The sequence below is a fragment of the Vanessa cardui genome, chromosome 28, assembly GCF_905220365.1.
Source record: "Vanessa cardui chromosome 28, ilVanCard2.1, whole genome shotgun sequence".
NCBI classification, from domain to species: Eukaryota; Metazoa; Arthropoda; class Insecta; order Lepidoptera; family Nymphalidae; genus Vanessa; species Vanessa cardui.
In genome coordinates this window covers 6,710,647-6,738,136 of record NC_061150.1, presented here as the reverse complement: position 1 = coordinate 6,738,136, position 27,490 = coordinate 6,710,647, and the positions used below count along the sequence as shown (strand labels likewise).

Genomic DNA, 27,490 nt, shown 5'->3' with positions numbered 1-27,490 from the left:
CATTGGCAGGAAATTTTTTATATCATACTATTTTAGAAAATCAAGAAAAGTGAATTATTTAGTAACAAATGTTTTTTTTTTAATTTATTACATTACTAGCTTACAAAAACAAAATTATGGCCTAAGATACTTCCTATTATATCAATTATCAGCCAGTGAAAGTACCATCAAAATAGGTCCAGTCGTTGCACAGATTAGCCAGAACAAACACAGACAAAAATTATAAAAAAATGTTATTTTCTTATATGTACCGTGTATACATATGCATTGAGTAAAAAAGGGCTATTTTAATGTTACAAATAGACACTCCAATTTTATTATATGTATAGACAGGCCGTATTTAGGAGAGGGCAACCGGGGCAACTGCCCTAGGGCCTCCACATGAGTGGGGGCCACAGTTTTCAGCAACTTAACAAATACCGAGATATAGTCAAATTATAATAATGTTATCATTTAATATTTTAAAAGTTACCGATACAAGTAAATAAATCATAGCTACTGATTGAAATAAAAAAAGTAATTAATTCATGATAATATAACTATTAGGTTTTTCACGCTTCTGTTTATCTAGGGCCCTATGCTTTGTGGCCCGGGGGCCTCCAGAACTTTAAATCCGGCTCTGTGTATATATGGCTATAGTGTTTTTATTTCATTTTATTTTATTTATTAGATAGGTCGCTAACAGAGCATACATTCTTACAATTGTACATGCTAATAAACAAAAGAAGATCTAGACTAAATGATGCCCCAATTATAAGCAACACTGCATTCTAATAAGACAACAACATAATACTTAGTAATGTTGTCTTAAATTTTCGCGATTATTACACATTTAAATAAAACTAATTATAACGGATGAATCGCGTATATTAATTACCTACCTACCCGTCTACCCGTGACCACGAACACTGCAAAGTGCTCGAAACGTCGGGATGTTTAAAAATAATTAATATACGCGATTCATCCGTTATAATTAGTTTTATTTAAATAATACTTAGTACTAATAGTTTAGTGAGCAAAGTTTTTTTTTTTTTTAAATATAAGTTAGTATTTGTGTTATATATGGTTCAAGGCCACACGATGCTCTCGATCCAGGGCACGTAGGCCGCCACGCGCGTGTATATGCCCGGCTCGCCCACCAACCCGCAGGCGTGCCCGTATGACGTCACGCCCACCACTGTGTACATGCAGTGGATTTGCATGTGTTTCAGCTGTAAGGGGCCCCCGCTGTCGCCCTGCAGAATCGTTAAGGGGACACTGAGTTATGAATCAAAATAAACTTTATTCAAGTAGGCTTTCACAAGCACTTTTGAATCGTCATTTTACAATTAAGTGAAGCTACCACCGGTTCGGAAAGTAGATTCCACCGAGAAGAACCGGTAACTCAATAGTTACTCTTTTTTAACATTTAAAAAAGTCATGTTAGTTAATACAATTATTTAAATTAATATATCCTGCTTGGAAGTCAACAGGTATTAACTCCGCGCTTTTTTATCATCTATAAAATCTTGTATCTAATAATATGCCTTTTTACCAATGTATTTTGAACCAGTGGTAGCTTCGCTTAATTGTTAAATGACGACTCAAAAGTGCTTGTAAAAGCCTACGTGAATAAAGTTTATTTTGATTTGAGTAGCTTATGAGAATATTCCACTACGCTGCTGATGGTTGCACTTGTGGTAAAATTTCGTCGCAATAAGTCACATGCAGGTTTCCTCACGATGTTTTCCTTCACCTCCAAAAAGGACACAATATAGAACACCCTTAGTTTGGGTATAGTAAAGGACTACACACAGACACGATTGATTCCTTAAGGACAAGTAGAGAGGCAATAAAAAAAAAGGAAAGGAAAGATTTTTCCTTTATTTCTGTGTGGGGAATTGGATCATATTTTTCCCCGAATTTGGGGAACTTTGCTTAGATTTTTGGGGAATTAGGTGAATGGGCACTGGCAACCCTGGATTTTAGATAAGTTTCAGAGTAGTGTCGTGTCACTGGGAGCTGTCACTCATCAGAACTGCCCTCGGTTACCTGGCACGTATCCCTGGACGTGGTCTTGTCGCCGTAGCATATCTGCGTGCTCGTGTTGAGGCCGTTCCTCAGGTTGCGCTCCGGGGGGAACAGCTCCGCGCACTCTTCAGGCGAGAACTCCTCCAGAATCACCTGAAACGGGCGTTTGATACCAATTTACAGGTCGTCGGAGTATTTGATACCAATTTACTTGGTGGTAGGGCCCGGTAGGTACCACCCACTCATCAGTTATTCTACCGCCAAACAACAGTCAGTATTGTTGTGTTCCGGATTGAATGAGCCAGTGTAACTACAGTCACAAGGGACATAACTTAGTTCCCAAGGTTGGTGGCGCATTGACGATGTAAGGAATAGTTAATATTTCTTACAGCGCCATTGTCTATGGGCGATGGTGACCACTTACCATCAGGTCCATATGCTCGTTCAACCTATAACATAATAAAATGAGATATATATGCAGACGATATCAGTCGAACTCAAACTATCTCCAGAGCAAATGTCATCTCAATCGGCTCAGCGTTTAAGCGTGAACAGCTAACAGGCGAATTACTTTCGTATATACAATACTAGTAGTTTTTGGTCTACTGTGGTCTTCGCTCATGTTTTAGAGTTTTGGTTGCCTGTGATGTGTCAGGCAAGAAAAGTAGCCTGTCTCCTTTCTCGGAGTTCAAGTTTCATAGCAAATTTCATCAAAATCGGTTCAGCAGTTTCGTCGTGAAAGAGCGACAGACAGACAGCGTTACTTTCTCGTTGATAGTGTTAGTATAGGCGAGGTGTTTAAATAAAACTAGTTATAACGGATTTGAATCGCGTATATTAATTATTTTTGACATCCCGACGTTTCGAGCACTTTACAGCGTTCGTGGTCACGGGTAGACTGAGGTGGCATTTGTCTATTTGAAGAACAAAAAAAAATATTATTTGCAACTACCACCAACGATTTCTCAATTTGTATCTTATCGGTATTATATCCAAAATAATTACGCGAATATACGCGATTAAAATCCGTTATAACTAGTTTTATTTAAATGTGTAAACAACAACAACAACAACAACAACAGCCTGTAAATTCCCACAGCTGGGCTAAAGGCCTCTTCTCCCTTTGAGGAGAAGGTTTTGGAACACATTCCACCACGCTGCTCCAATGCGGGTTGGTGTAATACACATGTGGCAGAACTTCTATGAAATTTGTCACACGCAGGTTTCCTCACGATGTTTTCCTTCACCGCTGAGCACGAGATGAATTATAAAGACAAATTAAGCACATGAAACAGCGGTGCTTGCCTGGGTTTGTCGCAATCATCGGTTAAGATGCACGCGTTCTAACCACGCGGCCATCTCGACTCTTAAATGTGTAATAATGGCGAGAGTGAGTGTGTGGCGAGGTGTGTGTGGCGAGGTGCGTGTGGTGGTGACGGTACCTTCTGCAGCTGGTCGGCGGTGGCGCCGCGGTTGAGCGTGGCGCCCCAGCCCGAGGCCAGCGCGCGCGCGTGCTCGTTGGCGGCGCCCGTGTCCAGGCACGCCGGCACCGCGCGCGCGTCCAGCTGCATACTGCGCGTGGCGACGTGTGAGTGTGGGGGAGGTTGAGGGTATAGACACAGACATGCTCACTCACGCACACAAAGATAAACACTAAAGAACGTGTGAGTGTGGGGGAGGTTGAGGGTATAGACACGGACATGCTCACTCACGCACACAAAGATAAACACTAAATAACGTGTGAGTGTGGGGGAGGTTGAGGGTATAGACACAGACATGCTCGCTCACGCACACAAAGATAAACACTAAATAACGTGTGAGTGTGGGGGAGGTTGAGGGTATAGACACAGACATGCTCGCTCACGCACACAAAGATAAACACTAAAGAACGTGTGAGTGTGTGGGAGGTTGAGGGTATAGACACAGACATACTCACTCACGCACACAAAGATAAACACTAAATAACGTGTGAGTGTGGGGGAGGTTGAGGGTATAGACACAGACATGCTCGCTCACGCACACAAAGATAAACACTAAAGAACGTGTGAGTGTGTGGGAGGTTGAGGGTATAGACACAGACATACTCACTCACGCACACAAAGATAAACACTAAAGAACGTGTGAGTGTGGGGGACGGATGGAGAATAGACACAGACATGCTCACTCACGCACACAAACACGTCAAAATTAAACATTAACAGATAGAGCGTTTGGGCGTGTGAGTGTGTGGGACAGATCGAAGTTATTGATACAGACATTCTCTCTCACGCATACAAACAAGTAACAATTAAACATTAACAGATAGAGCGTTTGGGCGTGTGAGTGTGTGGGAGATTGAGGGTATAGACACAGACATGCTCACTCACGCACACGAACACGTAACAATTAAACATTAACAGATAGAGCGTTTGGGCGTGTGAGTGTGTGGGAGATTGAGGGTATAGACACAGACATGCTCACTCACGCACACAAACACGTAAAAATTAAACATTAACAGATAGAGCGCTTGGGCGTGTGAGTGTGTGGGACAGATCGAAGTTATTGACACAGACATCCTCTCTCACGCACACGAACACACAAAGATAAACACTAAAGTAAAGTAACAGTCTGTAAATTTCCCACTGCTGGGCTAAGGCCTCCTCTCCTATTAAGGGGAGGAATGTGAGGGTTTGAGCGTGATGTTTTCCTTCACCGCCGAGCACGATATGAATTTTATACTCAATTTAAGTATATATATATAGTGGTGCTCGCCTGGATTTGAACCCGAAATCATCGTTTAAGACGCACGCGTTCTAACCACGGCCATCTCAGCTCATAAACACTAAAAGATAGAGCATAGAGAACAAAAGAAAGAAGCTTTCATGCTCCCGATATTCGAATCTGGTGAAAAGCATCTTGTTTGTAATTGTACATGTCAATCTCATTACTACCAACTTGAGGCAAAGTTTACTGAAAGATTATGTCAAACATAAATTCAGACAACAACTCCCCCCACCCTACGCCCTCCTCCCAAACAACACGGTTTTATAAAGTCAAGCTCTAACTAACTTATGGCGTTACCTATAGATGTTATACGCAGATATCAGCAAAGCTTTCGACAAAATCGATCACTTGCTTTTGATTCACAAACTTCCACAAATGGACGTTAGTGGAGCGCTTCTTAATTGTTTTAAATCATATTTGTATACTAAAACTTTTGAGGTTGCCATCAATGATCATTGTTTTATATCATTGTAATTATGTCAGGCGTTCCGCAGGGGTCACATCTCGGACCGATTACATTTAACATGTTCATTAACGACATTACTACATATTTTTACACACAATTTATCTAATTATAGGAATATTTATTTAGTGGGGGGGGGTAACAAGTCTGGAGGTCACACTTACTCCCTGTCGGTCTCCAGTAAAGCGATGTCGTTGTACTTCGCTGGCGGACGGTACTCCGGGTGCTTGAAGATGTTTTTGATCTTGTAAAAGCGGCTCGGATCCACCGGATCCGTTCGTCTAAGCACAGATGTTCTAGCGTATTTCACTTGACGACTGAAATAATAAACATATCTGTCGTTTATTGAATGACAATAACACAAGTATAGTACGACACAACTTAGGTCACATCGGCAAAATTCGTAAAACCGATCACATCCGAATTAAGTGCGCCATCCCAAATTATCAATATTGATTTCTCATGTGAATATGATCTTGACTAAAATTGATTTGACGTGTATGATTTGAATTTAACAAAAAAAATATATTATTGTAGCCTAAGTTAATCCTTATTATATCAGTCATCTTCCAGTGAAAGTCCCGTCAAAATCGGTCCAGCCGTTCCAGAGATTAGCCGGAACAAACACACAGACAGACATTTTAAAAAATGTTATTTTGGTATATGTACCGTGCACATACATATGTATTGAGTAAAAAAACGGTATTTTAATATTACAAACAGACACTCCACTTTTATTATATGATATGGGCATATCCCAAAAACGTTGGAAAAACTCACTATTCCTTGCTGAAAGTGCAATGTCCCGCTGTCAGGATGAACCGTTCGCTCAACAACGACCCGCCACAGAGCCAAGCTATGGAATCCGGTGTTTCAAAGCCCAACAGTACCTGAAAATGGACCAAAGCCCAGTGGTTAGAACGATGATCGCAGGTTCAACACCACTGAATATTCATGTGCTTAATTTGAAATCCTGCAAGTGTCTACAACAACAACAACAACAGCCTGTAAATTTCCACTGCTGGGCTAAAGCCCTCCTCCCCCTTTGAGGAGAAGGTTTGGAACATATTCCACCACGCTGTTCCAATGCGGAACTTCAGAATTCCAGAATTTCTATGAAATTTGTCACATGCAGGTTTCCTCACGATGTTTTCCTTCACCGCTGAGTACGAGATGAATTATAAAGACAAATTAAGCATATGAATCAGCGGTGCTTGCCTGGGTTTGAACCCGCAATCATCGGTTAAGATGCACGCGTTCTAACCACTGGGCCATCTCGACTCAAGTGTCTAATTTCACACAAATTCTGTACATGTGCATCCTACCAACCCGCATTGGAACAGCGTGGTTGAATATGTTCCGGACCCTCTCCTCAAAGGGAGAAGAGCTAAATTATGAATGTAGTAACAAGTTTTTAAAGGATAAAAGAGTCGAGATGGCCCAGTGGTTAGAACGCGTGCATCTTAACCGATGATTGCGGGTTCAAACCCAGGCAAGCACCGCTGATTCATGTGCTTCATTTGTATTTATAATTCATCTCGTGCTCAGCGGTGAAGTAAAACATCGTGAGGAAACCTGCATGTGACAAATTTCATAGAAATTCTGCCACATGTGTATTCCACCAACCCGCATTGGAACAGCGTGATTGAATATGTTCCAAACCTTGTCCTCAAAGGAAGAAGAGTCTTAGCCCAGCAGTGGGAATTTACAGGCTGTTATTGTTCTTCTTTTCTTCAGTCTAAATTGATTAAATTATGTAGTAACTAGTTTTTAAAGTCTTGTTTGAAATTTGATCAGAGCAACGCGGACGCATTCGGACCCCATGATCCAGGGTATTAGTCCTGTTAGGCTGCCATACGTACCATATGAGGGAATTCATCAGATGACGCTGGAACACCACCGATGATGAGTTCGTTGGCGTTGTGCTTGCAATGGTTGCCTCTGGCTGGGTTTCCGATCAGGGCCACCGACCTCTCGCAGGGGTAGATCAACTTATGCTGGTACTCTATGCACTCTGTAAAGATTAATTATTTTTTGACCCATTCTACCCTTTTCAGAACAACTGCTTGAGGAAGGTTCTGGAAGGACTGCGAATCGGCCAGCGTACTGTTAGTAAATATAATGGAATGAATGATGTAAGGAAGACTGGTGGAAATTGAATGAGAATGGCTATTTCGGGAAAGCCTTTGTCCAGCAATGGGATAATATTGATAATAATTTTGATGTCCTGGAAGCATAAATGGGCTAGTCCATAGTAAGATAGGAAGGTGGAAAAAATTGATCACTAATTGTTTATCCAAAAGATATGGAAACCAAAGATAAAGAACGCTGAAGAATGCTGGAAAAGGCTGGATACGGCCTTGAGGCATGTAATTTAAATGAATATTTTCGAAGATATTACACAGGCAATAGGCCATTTGACTGGTTTTTAAAGTCAATTTTATATTATTTAGTAGAGGTTAAGGAACCCAGTAAAAGTTGTGTTTTTTATTTCTAGAACATATTTACCGAAAAATATCATATTAAAAATTCCATATTTAAATAGCGCGCGAAAACGCTACTTGGACAATATGGCGCTGCAATGGGGTCGGTGACGTCACTTTGCTGTATTTTAATCTGTGGTACATATGGTAGAAAAGCGAGGTTTACAAGAAAGTGACTTCATCAGAAGCCCGGCCACTCAGGAGCGTTTTGTGTCACGTGACAAACGTTTGAAGAAATGCATTTTTATTTATTGATTTTTGAATAAATTAAGTATTATTTTCAACTTTCGTTAGTAAATAACCATTTTTAAACTCATAATATACACTGATTACAGTAATTCACAATTTATTTTTCGCATTGTCAAATAGCCTATTGTACTGTCTGGTGACTGAAAAGCTATAAACGCTGTTTTTTTTATGTTATAGGTTGGCGGGCGAGCATATGGGCCACCTGATGGTAAGTGGTCACCATTACCCGTAGACAATGACGCTGTAAGAAATATTAACTATTCCTTACATCGTCAATGTGCCACCAACCTTGGGAACTAAGATGTTATGTCCCTTGTGCCTGTAGTTACACTGGCTCACTCACCCTTCAGACCGGAACACAACAATACTGAGTACTGCTATTTGGCGGTAGAATAACTGATGAGTTGGTGGTACCTACCTAGACGGGCTTGCACAAAGCCCTACCACCAAGTAAAGTACCACCGTTGTAAGACATTCTGTTGTATATTTAGCATCAGCATTGCACGTGAAGCCGGGGCGGGTACTTACTATCCCAAGCCTTCTGACCGGTCGGCTTCGCCGTCAAATTGACAGATATCGGTGCACAGCCATCGTTCATGACATATGACACCGGGGGTACATATTCCGTCGTAGTCGAAGTTGGTCTGCAATGGGAAATAATCATTTACTTCAGAAGTGAGACTTCTCAAAATCAAAATGTGCCTTTCACAAGCACTTTTGAATCGTCATATAACAATTAAGTGAAGCTACCACTGGTTCAGAAAGTAGATTCTACCAAGAATAACCGGCAAGAAACTCAGTAGTTACTCTTTTTCAACATTAAATAATTAACTTTTTAAAAAAAATAAAACCGGCTTCAAATGCGTGAACACAAAAATAATCGTTCAAATTTATTCATAATCGGCGGAGATATTGCGTATAAAATAGTTCATCCCCAATTTTCCACCCTTCGGGGTGAAATATTTTCTTCAAATTCGCACGAAACTACCCTTTTGATAATACATATTCAACAAAAAAAATAATATTTCAAATTGGTTTATAATCGGCGGAGATATTGCGTATAAAAAAGTTCATCCTCAATTTTCCACCCTTGGGGGTTGTTTTTTATTATTAAATTTAAATGGGACCACCCTTGAGGTATTACCTATACGCCGAAAAACGATTTGTTTAAATCGGTTCATAATTGGCGGAGTTATCGCGTAACAAACATAGAAAAAAAAACATATGGGTCGAATTGAGAACCTCCTCCTTTTTTTGAAGTCGGTTGAAAATACAGTAATGTTAGTTAAATACAATTGTACTTACACATATGTATGTAATATATCCTGCCTGGAATTTAACAAGTAATTATTCCACGCTTTTTTATCGTCTGTATAATCTTGTACTATATATGCCTTCTTTACCAAAGTATTTTTTACAAATGATTTGAAGTTACGAAACGGTAAAGTTGAAAATGTCTGCGGAATTTTAGTATAGAAACGGGTACCTTGCCCCAAGAAAGATTTATTGACTTTGCGGAGTCGAAAACTTGGCGTTATAAGCTTATCCTTACTCCTAGTGCACATACAATGATTATCACTGATCTTATCAAAGTGATCAATGTTACTGAAATGTACAGGCAGTTTTTGTTGTGATCATCAACCTCCAATTCTTTTGACCAACGCGAAGTTTGCGAGATCCAGTAGTATGCCACAAAAATCTGGTATTTTTTATGGTATAGATTGGCGGACGAGCATATGGGCCACCTGATGGTGAGTGGTCACTATCACCCATAGACAATGACGCTGCAAGAAACATTAACTATTCCTTACATCGTCAATGTGCCACTAACCTTGGGAACTAAGATGTTATGTCCCTTGTGCCAGTAGTTACACTGGCTCACTCACCATTCAGACCGGAACACAACAATACCGAGTACTGTTATTTGGCGGTAGAAAAACTGATGAGTGGGTGGTACCTACCCAGATGGGCTTGCACAAAGCCCTACCACCAAGTACATAAGTAAAAGTATTATAGGTATTCTTCTGATACCTGATAGTGAACTTACCTTCTTGTAGTTGTAGTGGCGACAGGTGGGTAGGTAGTCGGGTTATTATCGTCGAAACAGCACACAATGGGGTCGGTGCTCAAAAACGAACATATCTGTAACAAAAACAAACATATAACATATAAATTTCTCATAAGACAATGAAATATTAAAACAAATGAAATCGCTTATTTATAATCTTATAAATATTGCTGTTTCTTTCGTTATTAATATCTATATATGTTAGCGTAAGATTGCAAACATCGTTAGATAACAATCTATCTCGTGAGATTGCAATCTATCCATATATTGTGAACCGTGAAACATGATTGCAATTTAACGCATAATTTTTTGCTATATTATAATCTAAGTTAAGCTGTTAGATTACAATCTGTCCGCGTCAAATTGTCAACTTTCGAAAGCTCCTGATTGGCCGGTATTACTGTAAAAGCGATTAGCGCTGGCGAACTCCAATGACATGAAAAAGTAACAATATATCCATTTGACTTTACTCTTTATTATTAGATATAATCACAGAAAAAAAACGAACAGCTTTAAACTCAAACTAAAATAACTTTGTTAAATGTTGTAGAATCATAACTCTTACTTATTGATGGTAAAATCAAACACTAACACCGTTTCGGAAAAAGCAAAAATTTCTATTACCTATAATAAAGTACAACGCTACATAACAAAATTATAAGAAATATATTTTTTATCGGTTTCGATAAATTAATTCGAAATGCCTCTGTTGCCAAATTAAAAAATATATATTAAGGAACGCTTGTGTGCAAAAGGTTATTTATTATACAATTAATAAGTTTATGGTCGATAGCACACCTTGGGAATGAAACGATAGCCTCCTGAATATTTCATCTCATATTAAATTGTTTATATAATATATGAGACAAAAAAAACCTTCTTTTCGAGTTTCTTTCGCCGGTTCTTCTCAGGTCAGAGTAATTTCTTTTCCAAACCGGTGGTACTGTTTCAATTGACTATCAAAAAGATAGTGTAATACTTTTATATTGAATAAAGCAATTTGAGTTTGAGTTTGATAACGTGTACGCTCCAGCCGAGCCGAGATGTCCCAGTGGTTAGAGCGCGCATCTTAAACGGTGATTGCGAGTTCAAACCCAGGCAACCACTGAATATTCATGGGCTTAATTAGGGTTAATGATTCATCTAGTGCTATACGGTGAAGGAAAACATCGTGAGGAAACCTACATGTGTCAAATTACATAGAAATTCCTGACAAATTTCAAATTTGTAGGTGTTATAATTTCTGAGATTTCGTGATTCATCTGTGGGTGGTATTTCTTTATATTTATTCTATATATACACAAGACGCACGTGTTACAATACGCACACACAGAAAAGTTGAAGGGGCACATGAAGAGCGTCATATGTTAGCTGTAACGGTATACGAATCCGTCTTAGGGGAGAGTAAAATATATCGATATATTTTTTGGAAAATAATCAATGTATCGCGGATACTTTTAATTTCGAATTATTGATAAAATCGATATTTTTTATCGATATTCTCTCCAGCTTCTTCACATAATCCATCCATCGTTTCATTGGTCGTCCCTTACGGCTATATCCATTCACGTTCTTCCTTACAATATGTTCCTCATTCCTCAGCATTACATACCTATGCCATGACAGCTGCCTTCCACACAACTTCTCGGCTATCGGTGCCACTTTCAAACTTCCTTAAATACGTATATTTAAAATAAAATTAAGATATGAAGGTTCTTTTTTTATTTACAAACATTGGTAGTTTTTTTTTAATGTGTTTGTTATTTAATACGCAATATATATTGAAAGCTTCTTCGTTCCAACAAAGTATCATAGAAAACATATTTTGTTTAAATGAAAAAAAAAGATATGATACCATTTCCATTACGAAATTATTCCTTGAAGTCTTGAAGTATCAAGGTCATACGCTATGTACTTGCGTTTCGTACATACCCAGACTATACAGAGAGAGACAGCGATATATTTGTCCAAGTGCGAGCGAGACGAACATCTATTGTAGTGAGTACTATAACGTGTGCAGTTACGCCGGTAAAACCGTATGTTAATTGAGGAAAATAGACGTATTATTCTTCTTGTCTAGGACTTAATTAACGTTTAAGTTTTCTATTTAATTAGGAATGATAACTGACGTTAATTATAATTAATATTTTTAGGACAAATAAAGCACGTGGTAGACAGCCATCTCGGCTTATAATGTTGGACACAAGAGACTTCATTACATAGTAGTTAGTACAAAACAAAGTCGCTTAACGCTGTCTGTCTTATTTATGCTTAGATCTTTAAAATCACGCAACAGATTTTGATGCGGTTTTTTTAATAGCTAGAGCGATTCGAGGGGAAGGTTCTTGTATATAATACATGGGCAATATAACAAAGAAATACTGATCATTTTAGAAGTAGTAAGTAAGAGTATGTTTGTCCACAAATTTCACGTAACGTATTGAGATGATCGTTTTTAATCTAAGTTAGATACACTTCAACAGTGTAGGTTTCATTAATATCTGTCTAGTAGTTACATAGATTTTTTTTTCAGTTCACTAGCTGTTTCTAATTTTGAAGATTATAATAATAATAGCATGAAGTTAACGATTGTTACGAAAATAGTCCAAATTGAAAGCGAAACTGCGAAACATACGTTTAAATTAATCGTAACAAAAAAGTAATACGAAAATAGGTGGCCTTGAAAACTACGTATACGTGGATACGTAGTTTTCTGTGACGTCATTCATGTTTACTGGCTGACCGCCCTGAGTCACCTTTGAAGTTTAAATTTAAAAAAAAAATTTTTTCAACCGTCGATTAAACTAAGAGCCAAAATAACCCAGTGGTTAGAACAGGTACATCTTAACCGATGATTGTTGGTTCAAACCCAGGCACCACTGAATTATCATGTGCTTAATTTGTGTTTATAATCCATGTAACATAATTTATAAATGAAGCACCTATATATAATGGTGATTGCCTGGGTTTATACACATATAATTGTATTCAACTAACATGACTTTATATTTTTATTTTGAAAAAGAGTAACTACTAAGTTTCATACCGTTTCGTATCATTTCGAAACAGTGGTAACTTTACTTAATATAGAAACAAAACATATAAACGATGAAACAAAAGTAAAAGTCTAAATTTCTTATAGTAATATTCTACATAGTATTGGAATGCATCGATAAACTGAATACATAAGGATACTTGAACAAAATTCATTAGGATCCATGACTAAAGAGCGATAACTAGAATTAATTAAAACACAATTAATCTTAATTACAAAAAATTACAACATATATATGTATATTTGAGGAAAACATAATATGACCAGTTTGTAAACGGCTTTAAAAGCTATATATGTCATTAATTATACAGTTGTCCCAATGACATTGGCAAAACCCACAATACACTGCAAACGGTGCGTCATTCCTCCAAAACAAGCGTAACTGACATTTTACAAATAACAAAAACGTAATAAATCTATAAAAGTAAAAGTAACAGCCTGTACATTTCTCACTGCTGAGATAAGGCCTCCTCTTCCATTAAGAGGGTTTGGAACATATTCCACCACGCTGTTCCAATGCGGGTTGGTGGAATGCACATGTGGCAGAATTTCGATGAAATTAGACACATGCAGGTTTCCTCACGATGTTTTCCTTCACCGCCGAGCACGAGATGAATTATAAACACAAATTAAGCACATATATACAGTGGTGCTTGCCTGGGTTTGAACCCGCAATAATCGGTTAAGATGCACGCGTTCTAACCACTGGGCCATCTCGACTCTTTAATGCTTTAAAAGCGAAGCCTCGTTCGACAACTAGTTTATCATAATTCCTTTGTAGGTATTGGTAAGTGGGTATTTACCTACTCATCAGATATTCTACCACTAAACAATTGTACTCAGTATTGTTGTAACCCAGTTTGAAGGGTGTCAGAACTACAGACACATGAGACATAACATCTTACGTTTCCAAATTTGGCGTATTGGCGATGTAAGGAATGGTCAATATAACGACGTCATTTGCAGTGGTGACCACTTCCCATAAGATATAAGTCCATTTGTTCATCTTCTGTTGAGAAGAACCGACGAAGAAAGTCAGTAGTTATTCTAACATTGAAGATACAAAGTTATAGCATATAACATATACTGCCTGAAAGTGTTAGCTCGGTTAATCCTATTGCTATTACACGCAACGAGAAGCTAGCAATACTGAGCCTTCCGTTTTATATCACAATAACTAAAAGAAAGTTATAATTTAGACATATGTGAATAACTAAATATTATGAAATAATAACAAAAAAATGGAAAATTTTTAAGATAGGCCATTTTGCCGTCAGTCGACTTTGCATGTGCAATTCTGTTGATATTATTATGGAACCGGTTTTTTAACGGGACAGTTGTCGCGCAAGTTTGAATAACGCGTTTTTGTAAAACGTCTAATAAAATTCGATGGAAAATATTTACAAACCGGAATATAATTGATTTCTAGAAAGCAAGTTATTCATTCGCCTCTATAACCTATTCTAATAGAAACAGGAAAAAAAGATAAAAAAACCTTAGATTGACGTATTTTTTTATGGTATAAGTTTGCGGACGAGCATATGGGCTACCTGATGGTAATTGGTCACCAACACCCATGAGGAATGTTAACTAATCCTTACATCGTCAATGTGCCACCAACCTTGGGAACTAAGTTGTTATGTCCCTTGTGCCTGTAGTTACACTGGCTAACTCACCCTTCAAACCGGAACACAACAATACTGAGCACTGTCAAATGTTGTTTATTTGGCTTTTCTCCTGTTATGGTTTAAATAGAGTATGAGTAAGTCCTAACTGCAAGAAGATGACTTTTCCTAAACCTTGGAACCTTACTGGACCAGAGTAACAATAGAGTGCTATGGAAACAGTTGGAGGAGGCCTATGTCAAGACACGCCGAACTGAGGGGTATTTTATAATAACAACACAACTATGTACCCATAATTAACTGTAAATGCTCGGAATAAATGTTTATTATTATTATTACTAAGTGCTTACTGCGTAATGCCTCATTGATTTAACTTATTATATATATATCAGCTATAAGTCACCAGATCCCAAGGTTTTTGGGTTCAAACTCCAAATCGGAACGACAACAAGTTATTGTGTTATCTGTCAAAAATATTCTTCCTTACAGTTGAGAATAGAACAGTTTGGAGTTGGAAGTGAGGACACACCTGGCCTCCAGAAGTTTTGAGAGACAGAGAGCACTCCCGTGCCTCGGAAAGCACATTAAACCCTGACCCTACCGTACCGGATTTCAGAGTGACGGAATCTCGGATCCTCTAGATTGCAAGTCTTGTCTCTCATGACTTGACGTACATATGTAACAAAATCTACAGATTCTTGAATGGTGTTCTCGTTACAAATTGCGTCTTCTTCATTCTTCCTACTCGTTTCCTCATTACTGAGGGTCGTGACCACCATGCGTGTGGCTCTCCTGAACAATTCGCACATCCTTCCTTCAGCCATTCACATTCTGTGCCATTCGTATGCAAGCCTGGACACAGGATCCTGTGGCTGTCTTTACCGTGTCTATCCACCGGGACGGCGCTCTTCCCCTACCTCTATTCCCCTCCACGTGGCAACCATTATAAGTTTACAAATTGCGTATTTTATCTTAAACTAGTAGTCGCCCGAGGCTTCGCTCACTTTAGGGTGTTGGTTGTCATGTGCTAGGCTAAAGAGTACCCTATGTCCTTGTTTGGAGTTCAAGTTTGCTTCATACCAAATTTCATGATATTCTGTTCTGCGGTTTGGTCGTGAAAGACAGACAAACTGAGTTACTTTCACATTTATAATATAAATATAGATAATAATATATAATAATTAAAGAACTGGTTTGGAAATAGACCATCGCAGTCTTTAACAACGAAATTTAGATATTTCTATTTTAATGGGAACAATCAATTATGTAATTTAGTAAATTATTACAATTAGATTAATTCTCAGTATTCAAATGATACTAAAAGAGCAATAATGTAGTTTTAATTGATTTAATAATTAATTAATAGTTATTTAATTAAACAGTTTTGAGAAGTAAACAGAATTTATCTTAGGTTATTAGTCTTAATTGAATGAGGGGAAAACCGCGAAACGCAACTGGTTATTTAATAATTAATAATATCATGTACTAAACAAGTAAAAAACTCCGAGCTGGCCTATTGGTTAGAACGTACATCAAAACCGGGTTGCGGGTTCAAAACCCGGCAAGCACTATTGAATTTGTGTTTATAATTCATGTCATGCTCGATTTTGAAGGAAAATACCGTGAGGAAACCTGCGTGTGTCTAATTTCAAAACACAAGACTAACCGAAACTAAACTGGAGTGGCGTGGTGGAATATACTCATAACTTTCTCCTCAAAGGAAGAGGGGGCCTTAGCCCAGCAGTGGGAAATTTACTGGCTGTAAATGTTGTACGTTGTTGATAATCAATAATTAGTATAAGGCAGATCATCATTGTAAAGAAGTAAATTTTGTATGTAGTTTTTAATCTCAGGAACTAAATACACAAAAAATTCTGGTAGAAAGCTACATTATTCCTGATATGACACTACAAAAATAACTTATCATCGAACCCAGCTTCTAGGTGTCCACTGGGTGACCAAAGATTCGTGCAGCACTCGAAAGTCCACTATCATTTTTATAATAAAAAAGATAACGATATTTTTTTTATTGACATTGGTGTCCGAAGAGGCTGTTTACTAAACTGATTACAAATTTTATTTATTTATTAAATATACATTTTATTTTATGTTCAACTGTTATTAGAAAACGATGTAACAAAAACCCTATTGGATTTGTCTGTACATTGATGGTTTTGTTATCAACATATATAACATAACAATAAGATAATTAAGAGTCGGTGCCGCTGTGGAAAAAGCTGAAACAAAAACAAAGATCTTAACATTCGTGTCTTATGTCAAATTACTATTTTGTCGCATTTGCTATCACACTTGACCCTTGGAGTAGTGTTGCAAAAAGCTTCATCAAAAGTACAACAGCTTATTACCTCCACTGGTGACAGGAGGGCTGGTGCGTTCGCCCAGAGGATCGGAATTGCGATTCAACGGGGAAACGCTGCTCGCATTCATGCCATTACACGCGGACAACATACCGTAACTAGTTTTAATTCATACTTGTATATATTAAAACATTTAATGTTATTAATTCTATTACAAGATAATACAAAAGAATGATAAAATAGAAGGTACATTACAAATAATCATATCAATTTCTGCAGACGAGCGAAATCAAGTCTTTATATACGTCACAGTGATATTACAAACATCGTTAGATTACAATCTATCTCGTGAGATGGTAATCTATCGATATATTGTAAACCGTAAAAAACTGTTTACAATTTAACGCATTACTTTACGGTTAATTATTAACAATTTTACATGACATAAGAGTCGAGATGGCCCAGTGGTTAGAACGGGTGCATCTTAACCGATGATTGCGGGTTCAAACCCAGGCATGCACCGCTGATTCATGTGCTTAATTTGTCTTTATAATTCATCTCGTGCTCGGTGAAGGAAAACATCGTAAATACACATGTATCTAATTTCATAGAAATTCTGCCACATGTGTATTCCACCAACCCGCATTGGAACAGCGTGGTGGAATATGTTCCAAACCTTCTCCTCAAAGGGAGAGGAGGCCTTTAGCCCAGCAGTTGGAATTTACAGGCTGTTGTTGTTGTTTGTTACATGACATATATAAAAGTCCTGTCCGTGTTAGAACATGTTTTAAGATACTCACCTGAGGCGGTCCTCTGCGATTCTTAATGTCGTCTACAGCGGATTTGCAGTTACGTAAGTTCCTACATACACCCTCCACTCCATTCTTCTTACATTTGTCACCTGGAAAATAACACAATAAAGTCAATCTAGTAGGCTTTTACAAGCACTTTTGAATCGTCATTTAACAATTAAGTAAAGCTACCACAGATTCGGAAAGTAGGTTCTACCGAGAAGAACCGGCAAGAAAATCAGTAGTTACTCTTTTTCTACATTTAGAAAAAATACAAAGTCTTGTTAGTTAAATGCAATTATTAATATTATATGCCTTTGATACCAATGTATTTTTTACTTGGTGGTAGGGCTTTGAGTCTGTCCGTCTGGCTACCACCCACACATCAGTATTCTTCTGCCAAACAACAGTACTCAGATTTGTTGTGTTCCGGGTTGAAGGCTGAGCCAGTGTAACTACAGGCACAAGGGACATAACATCTTAGTTCCTAAGGTTGGTGTCACATTGACGATGTAAGGAATAGTTAATATTTCTTACAGCGTCATTGTCTATGGGTGATGGTGACCACTTAGCATCAGGTGGCCCATATGTTCGTCCGCCAACCTATAAAATAAAAATAAATAAAAAAAATACAAACTATTTGAATTTGCGATACCGTAAAGTTAAAAATGTCTGCAATGCTGTGCAAATCTGAATTTATACAATTCCAAGATAGAAAGCACGCCTTTTTACATTTGAAGTCTTTAAGTTTCCATAGAGACCGGGTAACGTTTCCGGGTTTTTCAATTGAATCAAAAATATAAGCGTAGAAAATGTAATAAAAAAGCAAAGGTACTCCAAGTATCGTCATATTTATATTTGAAACTGGTTTTCTCGTGGTAGGGAGAAGAGTTGTATGTTTTAGATATAACTAGTGACCCGCCCCGGCTTCGCACGGGTGCAATTCTGATACAAAATATACTATAGAATTTGTTAATTTACGACATCAAAGTAAAACATTTCTAATATTTTCAGTGTTTCTTTACAATATTGCCCATTAACGAGCACTGGAGCCACATTGTCGTGAAGAATGTGGACGGTACTGAAAAGGTGCTTGTTATATATAGTTGATAGAAGACTTGTACCCTTTTGGAAATGACAAGCGAAGTTTACTTGGTAATTGTAGCTTCAGCACACCTTTGTTTATTATTTCCTAGCTACTTTCTCCGGCTTCGCACGGGCGCAATGCTGTTACTAAATATTCTACAGAATTTATTTACGACATTACATTAGAAACATAAATTTAGATGTTCAATCAGTGTTTCTTTACTAAATTGTCCATGTATTATATACAAAAACCTTCCTATTGAATCATTCTATCTTTAAAAAAAGAAACCGTATGATAATCCGTTGCGTAATTTCAAAGATCTAAGCATACATAGGGACAGCGGTGAGCGACTTTGTTTTATACTATGTTGATAAATATCATTATATATCTCATGACTCACGTTGTAAACATCTATCATTTAAAGATGGGCTGGCTATGCAGTCATATAACAGTATATCTTATTTAAATATATGCTCGTAACATGACTGTGTCGTCGGTTCGATGACCAGATGTTAATGATAAATTATACGAGTCCTCACAACATACATACATATATGTACTTCACATCGAAAGTATTATTTATGTTTCTTGATAAAATTATTAATAAAAAAAAAAAAAATTAAAAATGGATATTTTAACACATGTGTTTCGTTTTTGATAACGTATTATTAAACTTTTACTTGGTGGTAGGGCTTTGTGCAAGCCCATCTGGGTAGGTACCAGACACTAATCAGTTATTCTACCGCCAAATAACAGTACTCAGTATTGTTGTGTTTCGGTTTGAAGGGTGAGTCAGTGTAACTACAGGCACAAGGGACATAGCATATTAATTCCCAAGGTTGGGGGCACATTGACGATGTAAGGAATAGTTAATATTTTTTACTGCGTCATTGTCTATGGGTGATGACCACTTACCACCAGGTGGCCCATATGCTCTTCCGCCAACCTGTACCATAAAAAAAGAACAATAATCTCATCTCTCATAATCAAATATCCTTACGGTTTTTACTTATGAATGGAGTGAATCATAAACGTTGAGTCTTTAATTTGTGATGACTATTGTAGATGTCGGAAAAAAACATCCTGGGAACTTGCTGACAAGCGTCGCGTAAGTAATATAGATGTGTATAGTACGACACAACTTGATGTAGCATCGGCAAAATTCGTAAAACCGATCACATCCGAATTAAGTACGCTCTCCCAAATTATCAATATTTATTTCTCATCTGAATACGATCTCAACACAAACGTAATAACTTGTAATATCACATGACATAATATATTCGTCAATTTGACGCGTCGATTTACACGCACTCGCTGTCTCGGTTCGAACTGACGCGAGAATCTATAGCGACGAATAGCGTCGAGTGGCGCGATAGGGAGCTATTTCTATCGGTTGTATAAATCAGCAGTAATAGGTTTTACGTATTTTGCCGATGGTACATCTAAATTGTGTCTTTCTATACGGTATTACGTTATAATAGTTTCATTCGGCACTGTTTCCACCCGTACCAAGCGGGGATGAAGTTAATTCTGGTAGTAACGATAAATAAGTAAAGGTAAAAATATCATAAAGGAGTAATATATATACTAAATTATAATTAATATTACAAAAAAATAATTTAGTTCTTTAGTCTCCAATAAAAATAAACCTATCGATAAAATTAAGTATGTTGTTATGTTATATAAAAGTTAAACGGTCTTTAAAGTATTTCGGTGTACAATTCAATAGGCTAAGTAGGCTGGATGGAGCCTAGGGCGGCAGATTTAGAGGGGCGGCAAATTTAGCCCAAATTTGTTATTATCTTACCGAAATAAAAAAAAATCTTATAATTATATGTATACACATTACGTCCGTAATCCGTATACTCGTCACTACATAGCGGGTTGGAAAAATAATTTAATAACTGACAGAAATATCACCTAGTTTATAATCATACTAATAACGGGAAAAAACCGATGTAATGAGGACGATAGAACACAAATCATAAGTGTGCCAAAAAAAAAGTAGGAGCGGCAAAAAATGACTAGCCTATATAGATTTGTAAATCCGCCGCTGAGTTTCATATCAATCTTTGCCACAAAATGATCAAAATAAACAACAACAAATATATTGTTGTAGTTAGGGATCAAACCTCTATCAATATGTATACAGTAACACAAATCATAAATGTTGCAAAAAAAAAGTAGGGGCGGCAGAAATTGAATACCTACTAGCCTACTAGCGGCAGATTTGTAAATCCGCCACTGGTAAATATTACAAACATATCATTCGATCTTCGAATGACGATAAAAAACAAATCAAATCAAATGTATTTTATTCAAGTAAACTTTACAACGAAGCATTTTGAATCGTCAATATTTAAACACTGCCACCGTTTCGAACATAAAATAAACATACTAAAAATACATTTACAGGAAAAAAACTTATAAATTATTTGTCCAGTCATTGAATAAATGTTTTAATGTATTTTTTATGTCTTACTTTAAAAATGTTTTTAAAAAACACAATACGTACCTTCATATTGTCCGTTTGTTTGAATAACAAACAAGAAAATACAACTTAAGAACACTTTACAATACATACTATATAAATATAAAAAAACACTCTCTAATTCTCTTGTTATTAATTTGTAAAAACAAACTTTCGTTAGTTAAAACATTTGACAAGCGTCATTCCCGCGAACTAATTAGCACAGATAAAATATTATTTTTTAATACGTTTAAATTGTACTGCCACAGTGTAGTATTAACTTAATTTTTTTTTTTTAATAATAAAAAATACAACAGGCAAATACGTGCAACCTACACAGAGATTGGCACTACACTGAATAATAATTCTGTGGTGAGGAACTCTGATAACAAAGCTACAGTAATATTAATTTTGCCTCCGTATAAATATACTAGCAGCCAATCTGGACTTAATAATGGAAATAACGATTTTATACCTAATATTTTTTAACCAATATTCATTCATTCATTCGTCCATTAATTGGTTAATTTGTAATGACATGCCATATAACCTGCAGTTCTAGACTAATAATTCGAGTGGGGAATAAATAAAGTTATTATTGGGTTTTTTTTAGCAAGTAATTGATGACTATGGGAATATGTAAAGCTATTTTAGGGATCGAAGAGAGAAGCGCCAGTATATTGCTCGCGCCTGGATGTTTGTGGATCTTAAGACGTTTGTGTGCATCTGTGCTTGTCACATATGTGCAGGATAATATTCCCCTGCGTAGTTGGCTGGTCTAATGGAAGACTTAACTTAACCGAAATCAGTCAGGAGGACTAGGGCCAGATTATCCAATACGGTGCTAAGAACAACTGATTAGAAGCATCGTATTGATGTAAATTAAAACGTTATTTCTTATATGAAAGGGATAACAGAACTTAGTTATTACGAATAAAATGCGTTTACATAAGTTAATTACATGCGTTTAAAAAAAAAGGTACATACGTGTAAACGGGATACACTTTTGTGACTTCTTAGAAAAAAATTTAAGAAGTCACCGTGTCGTTAATCCGGCCAAGACGACGTCATCGTATGACGTCACTTTTATAAATAAAAGCGTTAGCAACAGTTTTGCTTATAATAAAGATTTTAATATGTCACTTTAAATATATTACTGAGGCGAGCCCGTTGAAATATGTACATGAGTTGAATTTTAAGTCATGATTACGGGTTCTGAGTCAAGAATCAGTGAATTTCCATATGCTTAATTTGTATTTATAAAATTATGTGTCATTGAGCTGAGATGGTCCAGTGGTTAGAACGCGTGCATCTTAAATGATGATTTCGGGTTCAAACCCAGGCAAACACCACTTTATATATTATTACAAATAGGATTACGAAATTATATTTTTTTAAATATTTCAATTGCGGCTAACAGACATTTTCATTCTATGACAGACAAATCGCTGGATATTCTGACAACTAAGCGGATGGACGATTGTCGCTAACCGTCGTCCTTATATATCCTGTCGCAGTGTTGCTATTATATTTGTGATTTTAATTTTCTTCTTATTATATACTTGTGCTTAATTTTAGCCCAGCAGTGGTGAATTTACGGGCTGTTACTTCCACTTCTATGTGTCATTACAAAGCCTCCGTCTGTCTGAACGATATACCCAAAATCGTTTTATTATGAACCTTATTTTACTCGTGTACAGGGCCGCCGGGGGCGCCCGTATCGTGGTTTGCGAGAGAAGTTCCGGACACACGGCGTTCCTGTTGCGGAATCGCTACCGCCAGATCTTCTGCGACTGGTCGGAGATTTATTTGGAGGTCGGGAAACAGGGCGGATCACTCAATTATCGATCAAAATCAAAATCAAAAAATCAAAATAAACTTTATTCAAGTAGGCTTTTATAAGCACTTTTGAATCGTCATTTTACAATTAAGTGAAGCTACCACCGGTTCGAAAAGTAGATTCTACCGAGAAGAACCGGCAAGAAACTCAGTAGTTACTCTTTTTTAACATTTAAAAAATACAACGTCATGTTAATTAAATACAATTATTTCAATTAATGTACCCTGCTTGGAAGTCAACAGGTATTAACTCCACGCTTTTTTATCATCTACAAAATCTTGTATCGAATAGTATGCTTTTTCTACCAATGTATTTTTAACAAACGATTTGAATTTACTAAACGGCAAAGTTAAAAATTTCTGCGGAATTTTATTATAGAAACGGATACCTTGCCCCAAGAAGGATCTATTGACTTTGCGGAGTCGGAAACTTGGCGTTATAAGTTTATCCTTACTTCTAGTGCATATACAATGATTATCACTGATTTTATCAAAGTGATCAATGTTACTGTGAATATACATGATATTGTTGTAAATATATTGCGACGCAACAGTAAGTATTCCTACTCTGTTAAAAACATCCCGAAGAGGGTCGATGCCTTAAAACACCCTGAAGACCCGGACAACGGAGGCAGTGGCCCAAGGGAACGTAGTCCTAGCGGTATCACCAAACGTGGTGAACGTCTTCAATAGTCTACCTTTCTTTTTTTTTTTCTTTAATGTACAAGATCTAAGGGGTCACAGCTGCCCGTAGATGTTGTAATGATGGCCTTTTATTATATATTTTACATTTATACATTTTGGCGTTTTATATTTTTCCTTATCATCAGTAGCTCTTCGCTGGACTTCAAGCTCGCCGTCGTCCTGTTTAGGGGATGTACTTCGATATCACGAGGTGCCTTCCTATCTAGGAAGCCCGTTGGGGCATACATCCAGGATCGGTTGATCCTTTGGGAGGGGGCTTGTCTGGGCTTGTTTTGACTAGCTCCTGAGGGTACTGACTTTGCCCGTGATGGTAGTATTGTCCTACGGTGACGCCACCCTCATCACGGCGACGGGGCGAACCTTTCAGAACGCGGCCTAGGGCTAGGCCTAGCTGAGGTCGGATTATCGCTCACGGTGGATCGAATCGAGATGCTAGGCTTGAGGGTCTCCGTAACTAAAACGGAGGCCCTCCTAATCCACGGTCCTCGCTGAGGTCCCCTCGTGTAGCGTCTATCGCCTTCCAGGAGCCTCGGACAACATTTTGACCAACTCATCTTGAAGCTCGTCAAAAATCGAAACAGCCTGCGTGCGCTCTATGGCATTGTATGGTATCCATTTGGGTGGACTCCCTCAATGCTGGTAACAAGGCTCTCGACCGTGGGAACAGTGCTGGTGACTCGCTTTTCAAACATTTGTCACGTGACACAAAACGCACCTGATTGGCCGGGCCTATGATGAAGTCATTTTGTTGTAAACCTTGCTTTTCTACTATACGTACCACAGATTAAAACACTGCAAAGTGACGTCACCAACTCCATTGCAGCGCCATATTGTCCAAGTAGCGTTTTCGCGCGTTATTTAAATATAGAATTTTTAATATGATATTTTTCGGCAAATATGTGCTAGATATAAAAAAATCAACTGGTTCCTTTTACTGGGTTCCTTAACCTCTACTAAATAATATAAAATGGATTTTAAAAACCACTCAAATAGCCTATTCCAGTAGTTCGGGATGGCCCAAATAATATTATCATTTCACAATGATGCTCCAATCTCTTTATCTTTTGTTAGAATGCCACGCTATCGTCCAATTGTTTTCTAATGACAGCTCAATCACATTTAAAATAAGAGATTGTGTTACATGCCAGTATTAAATGCTATGCCATATAAAATAATAGTAATTACAGTTTTACAAATTATTGATCAATTAATTACAATAATAATTGTATATAATAAAGTAAATTCAATAGCTTGTGCTATATTCATAATGTGCAATAGTAATGTGATATAAATTATGATATAGAATCAAATGTCATAACACCGTATTGAAGGCTAGGGTTACCTACTCGTGTAACTTACATATGAATAGTACGTTAGCCGATTTTCATCTCGGTAATTATGGCATGAAAAAATAAAGATCATTCTTGTATAATTTTAACTAAATTCTTGCGATTTAACGAAGAAAAAAGCTAAAAAGCTATTCGATGGTTGGAGAGAGTAAACATAAAGAAAATTGCCATCGAGAAACTCCTATTCTAACTATATATTCTTTTTATGGTATAGGTTGGCGGACAAGTATATAGGCTACCTGATGGTAAGTGGTCACCATCACCCATAGACAATGACGCTGTAAGAAATATTAAATGTTCCTTACATCGTCAATGTGCCACCAACCTTGGGAACTAAGATGCTATGTCCCTTGTGCCTGTAGTTACACTGACTCAGCCTTCAAACCGGAACACAACAATACTGAGTACTGTTATTAAGCGGTAGAATAACTGATAAGTGGGAGGTACCTACCCAGACGGGCTTGCACAAAGCCCTACCACCAAGTGACTCACTAAGAGTTACTAACTTATTACTAAAAAAGGGTACAAAATAAAATAACCATAAACAATAAAACATTAATTATATTTATTAACAACAACCGATTTCATATTATTAACAATAATATCTATTTATACAAACTACTTACAATTAATAAAAACAAACGATACATCACTAATTCAACACAAACATCAGTTGGACAGCCCTATCGTACAACGCGCAATATAACTTTGCCGGTCTGAAGTTAGACTCATACGATACTGACTTCTATGTTGATAATATCAATTCTTAATATAGTAATGTTTCATAGCCTTCTCCACAACGTGAAGCATCTTAGTATAAGTTTTATCTATATTTAGTAGTTTCATATAGGTGTTACAAAAGAGGTCTTATGTTTTGACATTTCATTGTATCGTTCCGTCTGAGACGAGCGTGCGAAAGAGAGCGCAAAACAAGCGATAGAGAGGCGAGATGCTCTGCGTTCGGCTTGTGACGCCATCTCTTTTCTTTAAAAAGACTTAACGGACAACCATTTTTTTTTTAATGTGCGTTTGTAACTGTTTTGTTTACCATTTAGATGATTCTGCGTTTCAATATTGCTTCAAGATTCCATCTTAATTCCACTGATATTGAACACAGGTAAGCAATGGATTCGAGTGAATTTTTAAGTCATTATAATAGTCACATATCTAACTAAAACCAGCTCTTCTTAAAACCTACATCAGACTAACTTAAGACCGGCCAAGTAAGATCGCGCGTATTATAAACACACTCATTTCCATTATGACTGAAACGGTTTTAGTACGACACAGTTTAGATGTAGAATCGGCAAATTCAATAAAACCGATTACTGCCGATTCACATAACCAATAGAAACCGCTCCCTATCGCGCCACTCGACGCTATTCGTCGCTATAGATTCCCGCGTCAGTTCGACCCGAGACAGCGAGTGCGTGTAAATCGACGTGTCAATTGACGAATATATTGGGTCATGTGATATTGATATTGACGACCTCCATGGTCGAGTGGTGTGTACACCGGTTTTCATGGGTACGCCACTCTGAGGTCACGGGTTCGATTCCCGGCCGAGTCGATGTAGATTACCATTAGTTTTCTATGTTGTCTTGGGTCTGGGTGTTTGTGGTACCGTCGTTACTTCTGATTTCCATAACACAAGTGCTTCAGCTACTTACATTGGGATCGGAGTAATGTATGTGATGTTGTCTCATATTTATTATTAAAAAAAAATTACAAGTTATTACGTTTGTATAAAGATCATATTCACATGAGAAATAATTATTGATAATTTGGGATAGCGTACTCAATTCGGATGTGATCGGTTTTACGAATTTTGCCGATGTGATCTAAGTTGTGACGTAGCTACTATACATCTCTTCACTTACGAATGTCCCAATTCAATTATTATTTAGGTTGTCTGGAAAAGATGGCTAATTAGCCATAAGTACGCACATTTTACTAACGCTCTTAATTAATATTTATTTTTATATTTTACTAACTTTTGTTTTACTCTTTTCTGTGTTTAAACCTAAGCTTTCTTTATTTTTATTTGTATTGTACAATAAAGTATGTTTCAGCTAGTGACCCGGGCTTCGCACAATATAATATACTACAGAATTTGTCAATTTACGACATCACATTAGAAACTTCTGAAATTATCAGTGTTGCTTACTATATTGTCCATGTATTATATACAAAAACCTCTCGAATCACTCTA

The 27,490-nt window shown here is 37.2% G+C and overlaps 1 protein-coding gene across 1 annotated transcript; it reads right to left on the bottom strand.

Moving 5' to 3' along the window:
- Positions 1-942: 942 nt before the first annotated feature.
- LOC124541709 (serine protease snake-like) lies at positions 943-21,752 on the bottom strand. Its single transcript, XM_047119644.1, has 10 exons — positions 21,431-21,752; positions 17,835-17,935; positions 10,016-10,110; positions 8,497-8,612; positions 7,099-7,250; positions 6,017-6,126; positions 5,401-5,553; positions 3,453-3,582; positions 2,032-2,163; positions 943-1,235 (listed from the first exon to the last, which is right to left on the bottom strand). Exons 1-10 carry the CDS (start codon positions 21,495-21,497, stop codon positions 1,068-1,070), a joined length of 1,224 nt encoding a protein of 407 aa, XP_046975600.1. The 5' UTR covers positions 21,498-21,752; the 3' UTR covers positions 943-1,067.
- Between the last annotated feature and the right edge of the window lie 5,738 nt (positions 21,753-27,490).

Bases quoted from the DNA above. Each gene is read 5' to 3' on its own strand.
- LOC124541709 (XM_047119644.1), bottom strand. From the start codon at position 21,497: ATGTATTGTAAAGTGTTCTTAAGTTGTATTTTCTTGTTTGTTATTCAA. The intron at 8,613-10,015 runs GTAAGTTCACTA...TTCCCATTGCAG, and splicing joins GCCACTACAACTACAAGAAG to ACCAACTTCGACTACGACGG. The intron at 1,236-2,031 runs GTAACCGAGGGC...ACGATTCTGCAG, and splicing joins CGTCCAGGGATACGTGCCAG to GGCGACAGCGGGGGCCCCTT.